General features: G+C 39.1%; 1 protein-coding gene across 2 annotated transcripts in view; it reads left to right on the plus strand.

Moving 5' to 3' along the window:
• Positions 1 to 19,565, plus strand: part of FLNC (filamin C) — a 59,054-nt gene that overhangs the window by 10,383 nt on the left and 29,106 nt on the right. For both annotated transcript variants that reach the window (XM_075857554.1, XM_075857555.1), the window contains exons 2-8: positions 12,162 to 12,410; positions 15,095 to 15,192; positions 16,500 to 16,650; positions 17,457 to 17,575; positions 17,698 to 17,775; positions 18,297 to 18,459; positions 18,741 to 18,941. In XM_075857554.1, coding sequence (XP_075713669.1) covers positions 12,162 to 12,410; positions 15,095 to 15,192; positions 16,500 to 16,650; positions 17,457 to 17,575; positions 17,698 to 17,775; positions 18,297 to 18,459; positions 18,741 to 18,941 — 1,059 coding nt within the window. The remainder of the gene's footprint in view (positions 1 to 12,161; positions 12,411 to 15,094; positions 15,193 to 16,499; positions 16,651 to 17,456; positions 17,576 to 17,697; positions 17,776 to 18,296; positions 18,460 to 18,740; positions 18,942 to 19,565) is intronic.

A 19,565-nucleotide genomic window follows, 5' to 3' on the forward strand; every position in this document is an offset into this window, starting at 1 on the left:
CTCCCACTGCTCTTTCACCACTGTCTGATGAGGTAATCGGAAGTACAAAAATAGCCATGCTGAGTTATGCTGTTTCCGGAACTCCAGTAGAAGTGAGTGGGAGTTACGAAAACAGAGTAGCATGGCAAGCTTGGCTGTTTCCGTACTCCCAAACACCTCTTTAGACAGTGATTGGGGAGCAGCAGGAGGCGAACAAAAGTAACACGGGGGCCGCGTGGCCCTTTTCTAGCCATAGGTGGGTCTCCCTGAAGTGGGACTCGTATCTATCGGACATTTATGGCATATCCTGTGAATATGCCATAAGTTTCCAAGATGGGAAAACCCTTTAACTACTAAGCTGCTTGATGCGAAAATATTTTTGAGTTTAAAGGAAACTCTGGTTAAAAGATGTTGTCAATGGGAGAAAAGTTAGTGGAGTATATTCATACATAGTATAGATAGAGAGGTAGATAGATAGATAGATAGATAGATAGATAGATAGATAGATAGATAGATAGATAGATAGATAGATAGATAGATAGATAGATAGATAGATAGATAGATAGATAGATAGATAGATAGATAGATAGATAGATAGAGATATACCTATCTAGCTATATATGTATATATATATATATATATATATATATATATATATATATATGGGTCAGTGTGATGTTTCCCGTCAACATTTGCAATATTTAAATGTGGAATTCTTGGCTGGTGTGTTATATGCTATGATTGACCGATTATAGTGTTAAGCTGGAGTTATGGAGTTAGAAGTTATATCTGACATGCAGATTTATTTACCACCTTAGCCAGTTTGGCATATAGATCCTTTACGTAGATCTTCTTAAACAAAAAAGACCAAAACATCCTTGGTAACATTTATGTTATGACAAAATTGCTACATGAAATGATACATTAAAGGGGTATTCCGGTTACAAGTTACCCCATATCCGTAGGGTAAGGGGTAACTTTCTAATCGGTGGGTTTCCAACAGCTGGGACCCCCACCGTTTACAAAAACGGGGACCCCAAATTAGCCCGAACCCCTCGTTTGAACTCTGCACTTGGCTATCTCCGGCGCTGCCATAGAGAATGAATGGAGCGGCAGAGGGTTTCGGGCAATTTCTGGGTCCCCGTTATCGTAAACGGTGGGGGTCCAAGCTGTCGGACACCCACCGATCAGCAAGTTACCCCTTACCCTACGGATAGGGGGTAACTTGTTGTAACCAGAATACCCCTTTAAATTTGCTAACAGAAAATAATATGAGCCCTCAGTATTTATACTGAAGTGTTATTTATACTCAGAATATGTATACAAAGAATGCATGCCAATCCAACTTTAAAGACAGATGGCAATGTGTTATAAATAGAATACTCTGAGGAACACATACATACATACAAAAAAGTTGGTATTTGAGATATGTATTTGTCAGGTTTAAAAGTAAAAAATATTTCTACAGATAAAGAAGAAAATATGGGCTGTGCATTATAGCCAGGCTTCATCTAGATACAAATGTAGCCATTACTACAGAACCCCTGAGGGTACACCTCGTGGTAATGTTCTACCAGTACCACAATTATTATTTTTCTTCATTTATATAGCGCCAACATATTACCAAAATCTACAATTTCGAGAAGACACAAAAATAATGCACATCATTTTTATGTTAAAAAAAAAAAACTAATGAAGAAAGTACCCTGCTCAAAAAGCTTCTCTGCCCGTGTCAGCAAAACTTCTTGTTCTGTACTCTGGTAGTTCAGCCTTCTCATAGAGACATTTTATAGATCCAAATATTAACATCATTAATCACTTTCTAAATAGCTTGAATAGTGACAATTATTTGTGTTCATGTGTAGACATATTATGAGGAAGGTGACTTGACTCCACAAACTGTCCCTATGATAACACTGAACTGCCAGCAGACACAGGAATTTTTGTCATGGGTACAGCAGAGAAGAGCGGTAAACTCCAAGTAATAATACTGATAAAAAGTAAGATATTAAAAAGCTTTATATATATATATATATATATATATATATATATATATATATATATATATATATAGACAATATATAACATTCAAGACAATATAGACAATATTATAACATTCAAGTTACACCTCTGCTACAGTCCAATGCCTGTGCAACTTTTTATTCAAACGTTATTAACATGACATTTGAATAAAAACTTGCATGTACGTTGGACAGTAGCAGAGGTGTAACTTGAAGCTGATGAAAATCTGTACTACGACTCCCCAACTATTTATAGTGCTGTTATCCTCTTATGTGAGGGGGCAGTTCCTCAGGGACCAGCGGCCAAGTGCAGCTGGGACCTCTACACCCCATATAGCTATACCCTATAGTTGCACCCTTGTGTATCAGTCTTAATTGTGACAACCACTCATGAGAGATAGAGAGACATCCTGTGACAGCCACTACCCTGTCCATCACTGAATCATAATATGTCAGAATATGTAGAATTAAAGGATAAATCCATCCATTGTGCCCAGTATTCAATATACATTGGCAAGAATAGTATTACAGCAAGGTAATATGGGATTACTACTGAATATTAGGCTATGTATATATTTATGTTAGGCCTTATTCACACGAACGCTGCGTTTTTTGCGCGTTGCAGTTCTGTGTGTCATCAGTGTTTGCTGCGTGATTTTCACGCATATGCCATACTTATGACACGCGGTTTTGATGTTTAGAAAAATAAATTAAGGAAGTTGTTTTATTTTTCCCTTCATTTCTTGATCTACTGTTGCACGAATCACGCGCGACACATGGAAGTGCTTCCGTGTGCTGCGTGTGATTTTCAAGCACCCATTGACTTCAATGGGTGCCTGATGCGAGAAAAACGCCCAAGTATAGGACATGCCGTGAGTTTTACGCAGCGGACACACGCTGCGTGAAAATGACGGAATGTCTGAACGGCCCCATTGACTAACATAGATCCGCGGGACGCGTGTGGTTTTCACGCGCGTATCACGGACGTTAAACACGTTCGTGTGAATAAGGCCATAACAGTAATGGCTTTAGAGATACTAATCACATATTTTTATCTTTATATCAAGCATGAATACCCAATTATCACACATGTTTATCACATTTATATCGTGTTTAAGACCCCCCTCCGGAAGCCTGTTTGATGCCTAAGCTTGCATTTACATAGTGTCCATTAAAAGTGTAGGAAGGAGCAGGGCAAAGCAATAAAAATGCCTCATTCTGACACCCGTCATTATAGACTATTTTGCTTTGCATTTTAAATTACTATAGAGGCATTGCACAGCATTTGGAATCCAAACCATATGTTAAAAGCCTAATTTATCACTAATGTGTCTGACTTGTTATATTATATAACACACAGTGACATTTGAACACATTTCTCAGGATATAGCAGTACTAGTGTTCTATTCAGCAATTACTCATTATAATTAATAAATGCAACACTGATTATACATGGCAGATTGCTCCCTAGAATAGCAGTGAAACGTGAAATGGGCTGGTCTTGGCATGGCTTCTTCCTTCCACCCTGGCATCCTAGGACACAGCTGTCACTGGTCTCCTGTCCTCGTACTCTTGGGACTGCCAATGGGGACGAAAAAGTCTCTGTCAGTGACACAGCAAATAGCACAGTGTCCGAGAAAGTCAGGCTTGGAAACACCCTGAGTTCAAGTAACAGAATCCATTTAGAGAGTAAGAGTAATATATTACATTACAACCTGAAATATACCGGCCAGTATAAATGATAAAGGTTTACTACATCTTATAAATAGGATAAAGAACACATGGGGTATGTTACAAAGTAAAGTTTTATTATTAAAGGGTAAGGAGATCATTTATTATTGATTCATTTAGATTTCCTATAGAATAGGATTATAATAGACCTGCAATCATCAAAGTAAAAAATTCAGTCCCAAAATGTCCCAAAAATCTGTTTCATAAACCCCAAGTATATAAAATATGTAATATATTCTCCAACCCCCAAAAATATTAAACAGGATGGAAGTTGTTCTCCAAAAAAAGCAAACACTTTCCAGATAAGTTACAATCAATGAAATTGCTTATGTATTCTAAACACTGACACACAATAAACACATCAAAGGGCTATGCCTATAATAAAAGTCCAGCATATATATATATATATATATATATATATATATATATATATATATATATATATATATATATATATATATATATATATATATAACAATATGACACAATACACAATATGCATTGTTAATAAGTAACAAAATAAACAAAGACAACACCAAACGCTAGAAGATAAGTTGCCTTATAATAGGGAGTCCCCACTCTTCCCCAGAGCCCTGGTATGAGTTTGGCTCAGGTGCCACCAGCACTTCCACAGCTGCGATTTTCTGGCTGATGGTTATATATATACATTATTTTTATAAAAGAAAAATGCTGCTTTTGTTCTGCAAAAAACGCTGCAGCCAGATGTTAGCTTGAAGTCAATCTGAAATTGTTAAACACAATCCAAACAGTGCGTTTTTTGTGGCTTTCAGTATTTTGACTTACGTTTTTAGCTCAGTGGCATTTTTTCAAAATTGCAGCGTCTGGCTTTGTCATTTTTTCAAGCATTTAGTAGCGTTTTTCTCGCATAGATTTTTTTGCCTCTTCAAAATCAAAGTCAATGCGTGTGGCGTTTTTTTAAGCCATTTTTTTAAGAATAAATGACCTATGAATCACATGATTTGCAATGTGAAAAATGCATGTATCATTTTACCAAAAAACATAATTTTTTAAAATATTTTTTGGGGACCAAAAAAAGGCCACAGGAAAAGTGTGAATGAAGTCTTACGTATTAAAAATGTTGCATGCGCTTTATAAATTTGGCACATGGCTGCAGCAAACCGAAACACACCTGCAAACTGTCAGACATGAGGAAAGCATACAAACATGGAATCCAGGTGCTTTATAAATATGCTTTAGCCATTTCCAGCTCCATAACTACAACAAACAACTGACTTTTGTACCTCAAAAAGCATTAATAGTCTGCAACCATTTTTCTGTGAGAGAGTAAAAACTTCTAGAAGGTCCAGCTGCTTGCAGAAAGTCATCTGACACCTGTCATTAGTACGTTAGTGACAAGTGACAAATCTAACAACTGTTTAACTCTCAGAAAAAAAAGATCACCTGTGCTTCTCCCAACATGAGTATTGTCCAACAATTACACCAGATCTGACTCATTTGTGGTCTTCCAGAGATATGTTGGGTTTCTATTTCTGTTTATATAAGCCATAGGAGGTAATTTTTCCTGCGGCCCATGTTTTAGATGAGTATCAGAAAAAGAAAAAATATTCAACTCTGTTATGATAAATGCCCTATTATTGTGCATGAAAGCTGAGTAACGTGTTTTGAAACATTATACATATATTATTAAAAGTCCATTTTACTATATATACATCCTTGTAACAGGGGCAGGGCTGTGACAACCTCTCACTTATTGTAAATAAAAACAGGTTAGTGTGATAGTCACCTCATCAGCATATTATTTAATGGTAATATTGATGAAGGTTCAGAGGTGATGCTTTATCGATTGTATGATCAGAGATGTTGACCTCTTTTCACATTCTTGTAATTGACTTTCAGCATTGTACCCTCCTATATGTCTTTTGCTAACTGAGGGGCAGACAAGATGAGTACTGCAGACAATGGGGGTGATGGGAATGGGATTATTGCTCTAGAGCAGGTGGTGTGGGCTTGCTGGCTCAGTGACAGGTGTCATCCACTTGGTCCAGCCACTTCAACAGTTGGTGCTGGTTCTCCAGCAGGAAACAGCTGAGAACACGAAAAGCCGGCAGATCTGGAGTCACAAAAGCATTCTTTTATTATGGCAGCTGTCTCTAGACAATCTTTTACCTTCTAGTGTCAATGTGTTGTTTGTACACTGCACGTATCCATATACTACCTTCTTCTAGAATTACCCTTATGGTACTAGTGATGGTTTAATGCATTAGAATGCAGCAAACATGTTAGTTATGGATCAAAGTTATAATGAGCAGTTCATGGAGTAGTAAGGCTGGGTTCACACGTGGCGGAATTTCACTTGAATTCCGCTGCGGACACTCCGCAGCGTTAATCCGCAGCGGAGCCGTTTGTCCATTGACTTCCACTTCTATTTAGAAGTGTTTGTTTAGACGAGGCGTAAAATTCCGCTGCGGAGCATAGGCTGCGGAGCGGAATTTGGTGTCCGCAGCATGCTCTGTCTGTTGCGGACCAGTGGCGGACTGGTTGCGGACTCATGGCGGAATTTCTCCATTGACTTCAATGGAGATTCTAAATTCCGCAATGAAGTCTGCAGCTTTCATGCACATGTTATGTGTGCTGCGCATGCGTATTGCTTTTTTGACATGACATTTCTTCATTCTGGCTGGACCTGTGTATTTCTAGGTCTACAGCCAGACTGAGGAAGTCAATGGGGCTCCCGTAATTACGGGAGCGTTGCTAGGCGACGTCAGTAAATAGTCACTGTCCAGGGTGCTGAAAGAGTTAAGCGATCGGCAGTAACTGTTTCTGCACCCTGGACAGTGACTACCGATCCCAATATACAGCAACCTGTAAAAAAATAGAAGTTCATACTTACCGAGAACTCCCTGCTTCTGTCTCCAGTCCGGCTTCCCAGGATGACGTTTCAGTCTAAGTGACGGCTGCAGCCAATCACAGGCTGCAGCGGTCACATGGACTGCCGCGTCATCCAGGGAGGTCGGGCTGGATGCCGAAAGAGGGACGCGTCACCAAGACAACGGCCGGTAAGTATGAAATTCGTTTACTTACACTAGGAAAAGTGCTATCCCTTCTCTCTATCCTGCACTGATACAGAGAAGGGAAGCACTTTTCCCGCAGTCCGCAGCAGCTAGTCCGCATCAATTTACTGCACATTTTGGGCAGATCCGCCGCAGAATCTGCAACGCAGATTCTGTGCGGCATTGATGCGGACAGTTGCGGAGGAAATCCGCCACGTGGGGGCATGCCCTAATGGGTGTTATCACAGGTACATAATACCAATATAACATCATCAATTCCTAGAGATCTGGCTGTGTCTGTTTACTTTTTTTTGTATCAGTCATTGCGGTGACGTTTCCTATCGGCTTGGCAGGAAGCATGATCATTGTATAGTAAGTCAGAGCTGAGCACTAGGCAGGCATATTGTAAATGTTGCTATGAGCAGTATTTCAATTTATTGATGCCGATAATTTAAGGCATGCACAATCGTTGTAGATCAACAATAAACAATAGTTTTATTGGTTATTTTTAATGATTTTGAGAATTTTACACTGGGTAATTATCGCTACGATAAACGGAAACAAACAAATCGCAACAATAATTGCCCAGTGTAAATGGGCCTTTAGACATGTGACCTACGCCGGACATAGACATTAGATAACTGTTATCTGAAAGGAGTCCGGCATCCTAAAATGTATATAGTACAATAGATAAGAAGAAGATCCAACATGACCAGTGAATGTATTTGGATCTCCTAATGGATTTGGTCGGTTATTCCTTATCTTATTTAACTTAATTTCCCAATTTTTCCATATTTATGTGGAGTCTAGGACCTGCTTCATATATTTATTCATATGGTTGACTATTCTTTTCTTGCACCATTAGGCTAATATGTGGTGTTAGGGTCAGTTCAGTAGGGGAACCATTTTTCTTGGGTAATCTGTGTATTATATTTTATGAATTGTATGTTTTTTATTAAATATTGATTACTAATAAAGAATTGTTGTATTTGTTAGCGTGTTTCCTGTGTGCTTTATTAATATCATGTGGGGTAGACCACTGCCCGTACATTTGAGATAGCTCAAGGATCCCGTTTATGGGAAATTGAACAGGTTAACTCCCACGCTACTCCCATTATTGCAAGAAACCAGCAATTCTTCACATTTCAGTTTTAGTGTTATGGAAAAGAAAATATTATGTAACTTAAAAGATCAGCACAAAATAAATAACGGACTTGTAGAGATTATTTTTCTTTGAAGAAAGAAGGGTATTTCTGTGTTACAAACCTCCCTTCACAACACATCCGGTAATTCCCCTCACTTTCCAGACCCGGTACAGCTGACAAAAGTTGTTACCCCGCCTCGCACCCCCCACATCCCTCACATTATATTCCTGGGCATTTTTATTTTATGTAAAAATTTTTTTAGAAAAGATTGGAATGAAGAGGATGCATGACTCATTTAGTCTTTGCATCTGAAGTTTTGCACTTAAGTGTTTGTGTACTTGTTGTTTACTAGTAATATACAGTATGTAGATTGGCTTGTGCTTCACTGAAATATACAGTATGTGTAATTATTATTTGAACATTTTGTGCCCTCTTTCTAAAACCAATAGATCTCCATTATATTTATGCAAACGTAATATTTTATAACATTAATAACATAGTCATAGCACTCTGATGTCAAGCAGACAGTAATAATAATGTAGGAGATAGTTTTAAACAGTTTCCATAATAAAATATATTAGTTTCCTTTTTTTACGACTACAATATTCTGCTTTTTAGGGTAAAACAAAACTTGATGGAATTTTACTATGACGCCAGCGTGAACCTATTCATAGACATATCTGTGACTTCCATTCATACCTGTATATGGGGAGCTCTTGCCAGTGATTTGTGATGTGGACCACATTACGGCCTCATGTACAAATACTAGTGCCGACCAATATTAGTGTATTTGTGCATAGCAGTCACGCAGATTCCAGCTTTCATTTTCACTGTCCACATGAACAGAAGTCATCTGATTATTTCTTCTGAGCAACCATTTTTTGTTTGCTCTAGTTGTTACAAATGAAGCTGAATGTTTTTCCTCCGTAATAAATAACTGTCCTCCCTTTTTCTTTTTTAACTAGTTTTAGATCAAGGAGAAGACAGGACTCTGTCTAGACATAGGGAGCAATTTATCAACCTTTATATGCCTGTTTTCTCGCACAGAAAAGTTGCAAAAGGGCCAAAAATGTGCAATTCGCTGTGAATTTTTTATGTCTTTTCCGCCACCCTCGCCACTTTTGTTTGAAGAGGGCGTGGCGTCGGGGAAAAGGGCCTGACTATTTTATTATAATTGATACCAGAAAACTGGCGTAAATTATAGTTGAAATCTAGCTCATGTAAATTCCCCCCAATGTGGCGTAGCAAGGTAGAGGCCCATGCTGGGCCCCTACTTTGCCCCTCCTTGAATAGACTACCCCCCAGTAAACCTCCCATTGGCTTTTGCCTATTAATAAATGTGTTGCATCTTGCGTCATCTTTTCTTACTATTAAGACTGGCGTATGAAACGCCAGCCTTAATAAATTTCCCCCATAATCTTTTGGCCTTTGAGTTTACAATCTTTGCGGGAACAATGTGAAAATGCAGTAATTTTTTTTTGGGCATTAAGAGATTACATTGCACACAATTTAAGGTTTTACAGACAATGTATAAGTTCATACAACAGTATGAATAGATGAAGTTATTATATCATAATTATATAAAGTTCAAAAATGATTAAAATAGATTAAAATCCAAACTATCCAGACAGAGAATCGCCTTACTGACAATGACTCAATAGAAAACAGATAATACTGTAATCTAGTAATTATGGAATATGGTGGAGCAGGGTGTGTACCAAAGCATACTCAACATATAGATGAGAAGAATGATCATGGAGAATTCAAGGTGCATGCTTTTCATGTATAGTTAATGCTTTTAACATTTTATGAGACCTAATCACTAATTGGATCAGTGACTCCAGTTGGTACCTACTCCACAACGTGAAGGCTATGTGATTTATATAGACTATAAGGCCTTGTTCACAAGGTGCATATTTGATGCAGATTTTGCATGCATTTTTTTTAACCAAAACCAGAATTGGATACAGGAGGGGAGACACTTCAAGGCCTTCTTTTATAAATATCTTCTGTTTTGGTTCCATTCCTGGTTTTGGCTTAAAAACTACATACAAAATCTGCATTAAATCAGCACTGTGTGAAAAAAGCCTAAAGGTGAAATCATGTTTGGCAGATTTGTTGCAGACATTTCTGCAACTGTCTCACACATTTGAATGGGGTTTGCAAAAATCCAAGCACATGCTGAAGAAAAAATCTCATTCAGATGTATGGAACTCATTTTCAGGCCTCATTTACACGAGCGTGTGCGTTTTTACGCAGGCAAAAAAATGCAGCGTTTGGCGTGCGCAAAAGGCACTTGACAGCTCCGTGTGTCATCAGTGTATGATGCGCGGCTGCGTGATTTTCGTGCAGCCGCAATCATAGAGATGAGGCTAGTCGACGTCAGTCACTGTCCAGGGTGCTGAAAGAGTTAACTGATCGGCAGTTACTCTTTCAGCACCCTCGACAGTGAATTCCGATCAACATATCGAGTAACCTGTTTAAAAAAAAAGAGGTTCGTACTTACCGAGAACTTCCCGGCCGTTGCCTTGGTGACGCGTCCTTGGTGACGCGCCTCTCTTGACATCTGGCCCCACCTCCCTGGATGACGCGGCAGTCCATGTGACTGCTGCAGCCTGTGCTTGGCTTGTGATTGGCTGCAGGTTACACTTGGACTGAATTGTCATCCCGGGAGGTCAAACTGGAGGAAGAAGCCGGGAGTTATCGGTAAGTCAGAACTTTTTTTTTTTTTTACATGTTCACGTATATTGGGATCGGAAGTCACTGTCTAGGGTGCTGAAACAGTTTAACTCTTTCAGCACCCTGGACAGTGACTGTCTCCTGCCGGGTTCGGTCAAAACGAGTTCGGCCGAACCCGGTGAAGTTCGGTTCGGTCATCTCTAAGACACTTCGTTCGGATGTTTGTAAACAGAAAAGCACGTGGTGCTTTTCTGTTTACATTCAGTTTGACAGCTCTTGCGCGAATCACGCAGTTCGCACGGAAGTGCTTCCCTGCGACCTTCGTGGTTTTCACGCACCCATTGACTTCAATGGGTGCGTGATGCGCGAAATACGCACGATTATAGAACATGTAGTGAGTTTTACGCAACGCACTCGCACTGCGCAAAATTCACGTATCGTCTGCACTGCCCCATAGAGTAATATAGGTGCGTACGACACGCGTGAAAAGCACGCGCGTCGCACGCGCGTATATTACGCTCGTGTAAATGAGGCCTCAGTTTCAGAAATTTCTGCAACAAATCGGCTGTGTGTGAACATACACTAAACCTACTTACCCTGTGGAAACTTGGTGATGTTTTCCCAGTAATTTTCACTAATTGATGATTATGCATGATAAATGATTACTTGCTTCCGAACAATAAAACTAACTTAGAATTTAATCGAAATGATCCTAGAATTTAATAAAATAACATAACAAGAATACAAATAAAGCAAGTGTTAATACATTACAGTATACTTCAAGAATATACAGCTTTCCTGTCTACTTTTCATAACTAGTTTCCTATTTTCTGCTCTATACTACACTATAAAGATTAGTTGTATAGTAAAAATGATCTACCTAAAACCATGTGTAAAAACTTCCCTCTACATAGCCCTACCAATGGTCCTCTTATGCCCAGCTCCTGATCCAATTCTTATGTACCACACCTGATTGGCTGTTCGTTCCAGCCAAACACAATCATTCAAGTTGTAGAGTAAAGGGGGTTTACACTGGACGATTATCGGGCAGACGAGCATTCATAGAACGCTCGTTGCCGATAATTGCCCTGTGTAAACAGGGCAGCGATCAGCAGATGAACGAGCCAACGATCATCTGCTGGTCGAATCGTTTTAAAAAAGTAAAATATTATCGTTGTCGGCAGCAGATCTCCCTGTGTAAACATGGAGATGCACTGCCAACACGATAATAATGTATGGGGACGAGCGATCAGAGTAACGACCGCTCGTCCCCATCCATAGCTCCGTGTGACAGGAGCAAACGAGCGCCAATCAACGATGTCTCGTTGATCGGCGCTCGCTGCACCGGCTGATTGTCGGCCGGTGTAAACGGGCCTTTAACAAAGTGGTCATACTGGCGTCAACTATTTATGCTTGTCAAAAACGGGGTATTGTACAATTTTTTAAATTGGATTAAAAAGTAAGGGATTAATATATGTTCACAATAAAATGGAACTTTGCTAGTACCAAAATAGCTAAATAATCACTTTGTAAACAATAATGTTAACGTTTTGTCCCTCTTCCTTTATTTGCAGATTCAAAAGCAATTGTGGATGGAAACCTCAAGCTGATCCTGGGTCTTATCTGGACACTCATTCTGCATTACTCTATCTCTATGCCTATGTGGGAAGATGAAGATGAAGAAGATGTCAAGAAGCAAACACCGAAACAAAGACTTCTGGGATGGATTCAGAACAAAATACCACAGCTACCTATCACTAACTTCCACCGGGACTGGCAGGATGGAAAGGCATTGGGTGCACTGGTAGACAACTGTGCACCAGGTACGTAAAGTGTACTTAGTCCATTTTAGATATATACATGGGTAATGCAAAGTAGTTCTAATGAAAGTAATGTAGGAGTTCAGCTGCCAGGGTGATTTATAGATATGTGCAGAAGGCTAAAATGTTTATAACAGTGCAAAATACTGTATCGATCCTATACAAATTCAGTGTATATTGTGAAGCTAAAACAAACCACAATGTAACCACGGACTGGCAATGTCTACTAAACCATAAACGATATAATATATAAAAAATGAACGGTTCAGTTTAGGGAATTGGACCATTTTACAGATGCTTTCTTTTAAGTATTGTAACTCTGGAGAGAATCTCAGCAATACCTACATTTTAGGCTCTTTTGGTAACAAAATAGGTTAATAAGTATAATTTAAAGAGCGCACTACAACCCGCGGGATCTGGATCCTTGTAATCGACATCCAAGTATTAGGTCATAGGCAGAAATATTCCTAGATATCCCTGGGACATCTCCTCCCCCTGAATATTTTGGGATGTAAAATAACAGGCGGAATTATGTGTGCTTTTGCTTTCTTCCAATATCTGCCTTTTTTATACACATACACTACATAAAATTGTATTATAAGAGTAGAGAAGACGGATGACCCTATCAGCATCGTTTATGTACATATGTTACCACAGTGAATTCAGTATTACATTAGTTGTATGAGATTAAACAACAGGTCTGTTATGATCAGTTTTTGTTTTTTGGAAATCGATCATATCTGTACCCCAAGAACTTTAAAAAATAAATTAGACAAATATATATTTTAAATTGTTAGCAGTAACAATAAATACCTTTTAATTTGATACATTTTTTTTTCAATGGTGCATTTAGTCATGTAGCTATACAGAGTACTGAGGTTTGCGGTCAGAACCGAACCCTCGATGTGATATAAGATCACTATATCACCCTATATAAAGAACATTACTTTTATATAATATGTAAAGCCTATATTCTGATGTATTCATCTATGGCAGACTACAAAGTTGTTACCTGGGCCTTGGTAAAGCTTTTGCATTGGGGTCCATGTACAGAAGTGATAAGGTTTTACTGTTTGAAGTGGACAGGTCTGTTCTTATATGTATAGGCATAGTACAGCTTTCAATGTAACTTTCCATGACAAGGGAGAAATGCAGTTGTAACATTATCCAGTTAAGCAGCCTGTCCGTCTGACAAACAGAGGGAGGGTGGGGGAGAGAAGTGTGTAATCTCATATAAGGCAAGAGGCAGAGAATATACTCCAGTTTACACGATCACTTACACAGCGAATAAAACAGGTTACATTGATACATTTCAGTTCAGCATTCCTTTACCCTTCATATTACAAGATTCGTATGTACACTTATATTTTTCATCTTTTATTATTTACATCTTACAGCACGAGTGTATTCTGCTGTATTGTAAAATGCATTTACTACATTTATGATGAGTATTAAAGGGATTGTCCACTACTGAACAACTGATGACCTATCCACCGGATAGGTCATCATTATATCATCGGTGCGGGTCCGACGCCCGGACCCCGCACCGTTAAGCCACTTCGGCTGCCTCTGGGCACCGGATGTTATGGCCCATTATGAGATGTATGGAGACGGAAGACGTTGGCTCCGTACATATTATAGCGGCCGTGCTGCCGTATTGCAGCTCTGCTCCTATTCACTTGAATTGTACTGCAGCTCGGCTGCTATTCAGTGGCAGGAGCCAACTGCTTCCATCATGTAGGTCCAATGCTCGGAGGCAGCCGGAGCGGCTTAAGGGCACATTCACACGTGGCGGAATTGCTGTTGAATTCAGCTGCGGACAGTCCGCAGTGGAATTCTGCAGCGGCCGTTTTTTACATTTGTTTCTATACATGTTTAGGAAAGTTAGTTCAGACGTTGCAGAAAATAACTGTGCAGAATTAGGCTGCGGTGCATAATTTTCCCTCCGCAGCATGCTCATTACATTGCGGAGAAGAAGCGGAATTTCACTGTGTATTTCAGCCTTTGCAATGCAAAAACTGAAATCTGTGGCAAGTCCGCTGTGATATCTGCAACGTCTGAATTACCTGTCAAATGTGCAAATGTTGGTGCAGATTCGTTGCGTAATTGCCCGAAATCTGCACCAACATATGCAGCGGAAGAATTCCGCCACGTCTCAACGTGCCCTAACAGTGCGGGGTCCGGGTGTCGGACCCCCACAGATCATGTACTGATGACCTTTCTGGAGAATAGGTCATCAGTTGTCCAGTAGTGGAAAACCCCCTTTAAGCCTATTCTATCATCTACTCTACAAAGTTCATGCATAAATTTCATAAGTGGACATGGTGGACTAAGATAATTCTTCTAATGTAATATTCACTGATTCTTTGGACGGGATTTACACAGTTTGGTCCAAATCAGACGCACATCCCCATATTTTATTATCTGGTCAGTGGTCTAAAATGGCCATTTACACACGTAGATTTTTTTACAATGATGGGGACAAATTTAACAGAAAAACATGTTTTCATCATAGCATAATAAATACCAGCATTGTTGGTTGCTATGTAGCAAACTTCTGCATGTGTAAGCTTTTAAGATTGCTAATATGTCTACCTAGTGTATAGATCAGTCAGCTACAGGTTGATAATAATAATAGTGCCAATAATATAAACAAGAACATAAAAAATGTGCCCTTCTTTTTGTAGGTCTCTGCCCAGACTGGGAAGCATGGGACCCCAACCAGCCTGTGGAGAATGCAAGGGAGGCAATGCAGCAAGCAGATGACTGGTTAGGAGTACCACAGGTGAGAGACCAGAGAAGATACATGACTTAAAAGAATCATAATGTTGCCCTTCTAAGATCAGAATAAATTCGTATGAAACAAAAAAAAAAACATAAAATGTCTTTTTATCACACAATATGTTTACACTTGTAACTGGATTTTGCTATTTACAGAGAAAAAAATAAATTCAGCACTTACATTTCTGAATTAACTTTTAGAATAATTTTCTTTAGACCTTTTTAGCTGCACATATATTTATAACTTTGTTGCAGAAATTTCCGGAATATATCATTGGCTATGATCTCATCTCTACTCAAAGCTATTCATTGCGTGGGCACTTTTAAAGGAAAATAAGATAAACACAGAACAACAAAGATAATCTAGGACACTTTTGGGAAAATACAGTATATAACCATAGAATACCCAAAAAAACCAAAACAGCAATAATATAATCTAAAATGTTAGATGTAGGAGAACAATGATAAAAGATAGAAGGGGGTGCAACTGCTATGGACAAGTGAGAAGAATCACTATCCAACAAGTCTTTGACTGCAATGAGTAGCTTCCTACCGATGGTCACCACTGAGCTGTGTCTTCACCTTCCGACCCCACAAATAGGTCCCAGTCATGACAGAAGTACTCTAAAACAGCCTGCATGTCTGCTGTCAGGTTGGCAGCCAGTCTTACAAGAACGTAGGGTGGTTTTACACAGGCAGATTTTTACTGCCCGGTAATGAGTGCCGATTGAAGGGAACGGTATGTCAATTGGCGCTCATTTACATATAAAGAAATGATCGTGCCTATATGGGGACGATTGATCGTTAATACGATCGGTCATCCCCATACATTTTGCATCTTGTCAGCAGCACATACCCTGTTTACACTGGGAAAAGTGCTGCCGACAAACGATCATTTTTTAGGCAGCGTAAAAGATCCGATCAGCTAATTAACAAGCGTTTGTTCATTTGCCAGCTGATCGCTGCCATTATTAAATGGGCTAATAATCGGAATGAGCATCCGAAAGTGTCCTTGTTCACCCGACCATTGGCCCATGTCAAAGGGCCCTAAGTCCCAGCCTTAGGTTTAGCATTTCTATAGCTAAAAGCCTTCCGCCTTCTACACACATGAAACTAAACATAATGTTATCAACTTATAATTTCTGAAATATACATAGTCTACATGTCTACATAATATACATAGTCTAAATGTCTACAATAACGAAAATAAACTAACTGCAATGTGATTTACAAATAAAATACTTTTATAACTGTACATACTACTCATAATATCTGCTGTCTAACTAGTATAATGCTTGATATGTATTGTAGGTTATCGCCCCTGAAGAGATTGTGGATCCTAATGTTGACGAACACTCAGTCATGACCTACCTGTCCCAGTTCCCCAAGGCCAAGTTGAAGCCTGGCGCACCTCTTCGATCTAAGCAACTGCATCCCAAGAAAGCCATTGCTTATGGGCCAGGTATGGGAAATATGTGTTATCAATGCTTTTCTGACAATATGGGAAACTTTAAAATGGTTTCTTTAATTAATCATATTAAAAATGTATTTTTAGATCACCTTTAGTAACAGACCCCTCGTGTTAGTAGGTAAGGGTTAAAGTGAGAGATCAGGTAGCCCCCGCAGTTCCTTTTTTTTGCTGGCTCTTTTAGTGTAACACGATGTCTGGGTGAGCTCATGCTCTCAATCCGCTCTGCTCCATCTCTACTTGGCAGCGTCACGATTGATACAATATGTTGATCTGTAGCAGTGAAACTGTCTGCTGCCAAAACTCCCAATTTTGGACAATTGGGAGACAGGCAGGACCAAAACATAAGCTCCGGTGGGGCCTTATTGAGTTCCAGCATCTCCTTGCAGTTCTACAGATGAAGGAATGAGCCCACAGCTTGGTCAGTGCTATTAATACAGCTCCTGAAATGTCCTTGAAATATAGTGGAATACAAAAGTAAATAGAACATACCTTTCAGTGCAGTGAGGTTCCAAACAGGACCATACCTTGGTCATTACTACATGTACCTCTGCATATAAGGAAAATTGGCCCATGAATTTTTTTTAAATAATCGCAGTTAAATCTTAATTATGCCATATTACAGAGGTATTCCGAGAATATGATACCTCATTGAGTACCAGTGGTACAATCCATGCACCGCCATGCATGTCTCTACATTAGATCTAATCGTGTGTAATAATATTATGGCTATTGAAATGTTTGACGTTATATTTCTGATTTGCTGCTACATGTTAAATGTGATATTACATCTTTTCCAGGTATTGAACCTCAGGGAAACATGGTTTTGAAACCCGCCTTTTTCACAGTAGAAACTATTGAGGCTGGTCTTGGAGAAGTGCTTGTCTTTGTTGAAGATCCTGAAGGACACACTGAAGAGGTTAAGACTTATCTTGTTAAAAATAAGCCTACCCAGGGGTGGTTTACTACTAAGACTCCTACATATAAAAAAAAAGATGTATTTCCTTTCCTATATCTATTAATCTATATTTTATTTTATAGGCCAAAGTTATCCCCAACAATGACAAGAACAGAACATATTCGGTCAGTTACGTGCCAAAGGTGGCAGGCCTCCACAAGGTAAGACACACAAATCTATCACTTAACATGAGGGCTTCGGTAAAATTGTAAAAGTCGATAGTTCTCGATGTATGAAAAACATTATGTATTTCTATATTACAGCTCTTCTTATACAGTATTTATGTATTATATTGATGTTATTTTTTATTCTTCGATATTAATAACACAAGGAAATAGTTATCAGCCTTCTCAACCTTTTTACTACAAGGGAACCCCTGAAAAACATCCTCTCTTAGAGATCCCCTACGTCTTTTTCTACCTCAAAGGAACCCAATGGGGGGAAAAGGGAAGGCCAATTGTCAAAAATTGTCACTGCTTCACCTACTATACCCCTTTATCAACTATCTTTTTTAATCAGTTTGCCATCCCTGCCAGTGCTTTTGTTCCCCAGGAGCCCCTCACTAGGGACACCAAAATTTCAACTAAACCCAACTGAGAACAGTTTTATAAGTTTTCTTATCCAATTTAAGTGCTCAGTTGTTCATCTACCATTTACCTAGACCTCCTCCTCTATCCCATAGGTCACAGTATTATTTGCTGGTCAGAACATCAACAACAGTCCATTCAATGTCAATGTAGCCATGGCTCTTGGAGACGCTAACAAGGTTACAGCACGAGGACCCGGTCTAGAACCTGCGGGAAATGTTGCCAACAAGCCTACATACTTCGATATCTACACAGCAGGTAAATGTCACCTTAGTTGTAGGTGTTAATATAACACAGTAGTTCAATTACATCAGTGGAACAAATATAAAAAAGGAAAGGTTTTAGGAGGAAAGAAAACAGCAAACATCAAGTTTGGCAGAAACATATCAGATTACTAGGGATTCTGGAGACATTCTTTCAACGTATACAGTATATTATTATACAAAATGCAGCCATTTCTGATCAATGATGAGTGTTTTCTTCTGTCTTAGAGTTGTGATATACAGTAGATTCTAGATACAGATGTTTGGTTTTCATAGGTGCTGGGTCCGGTGATGTTGGTGTGGTCATCGTTGATCCCCAGAATCGGCAGGATACAGTGGAAGTTGTTCTGGAAGACAAAGGTGATAATATCTATCGCTGCACTTACAGACCTAATATGGAGGGACCTCACAAGATCTACATTACCTTCGCTGGAACTCAGATTCCCAAATGTCCCTATGTTGTTAACATTTCAGAAGGTGAGTTTCTAACATCTGTCAAATATTAATAAAATCATTGTCCCAGGTCCTGTGCACTCATCATACTTTGTGTTCTAAATTATTGTTTTTGTGTCATACATTGTATTACATGTCACGTCTAAAATAATTATCTCACACTCTCTCGCTCAAAAGCAAATGAACCATTTTCTTCTCTTCCAACCATTTATTAACTTCCTGTCCCTGTAGATATATAATATGCATATGAATCCCATTGTATATATCTTAATATTAGTAGACATGCAAATGTGACTTTTCATGTATTTATCAATTACATAATATTTTACTCTGTCTTACCATGATACTGAACTAAAAGGGGCTGTCTCATGAAGACAGCCTCTATCCATATCACCACCAATCGAGACTTCCTTCTATGTGCCAGAGTGGAGAGCTGCTAAGTAAAAGCGTCTCCTTTTCTGGCTTACCTTTCTTTTATTGCAGGGGAAACGTATGACTGAACACAGCTTCCATAGATAACAGCTGATCAAAGGGCATTAAAGAGGCTCTGTCACCAGTTTATAACTGCCCTATCTCCTACCTAATCTAATAGGCACTTTAAGGTAGATAACTACTGTTTTGGTTTTTGGTTTTTTGAAAAACGTTTAT

The sequence above is a fragment of the Rhinoderma darwinii genome, chromosome 3 (genome assembly GCF_050947455.1).
Source record: "Rhinoderma darwinii isolate aRhiDar2 chromosome 3, aRhiDar2.hap1, whole genome shotgun sequence".
NCBI lineage: Eukaryota > Metazoa > Chordata > Amphibia > Anura > Rhinodermatidae > Rhinoderma > Rhinoderma darwinii.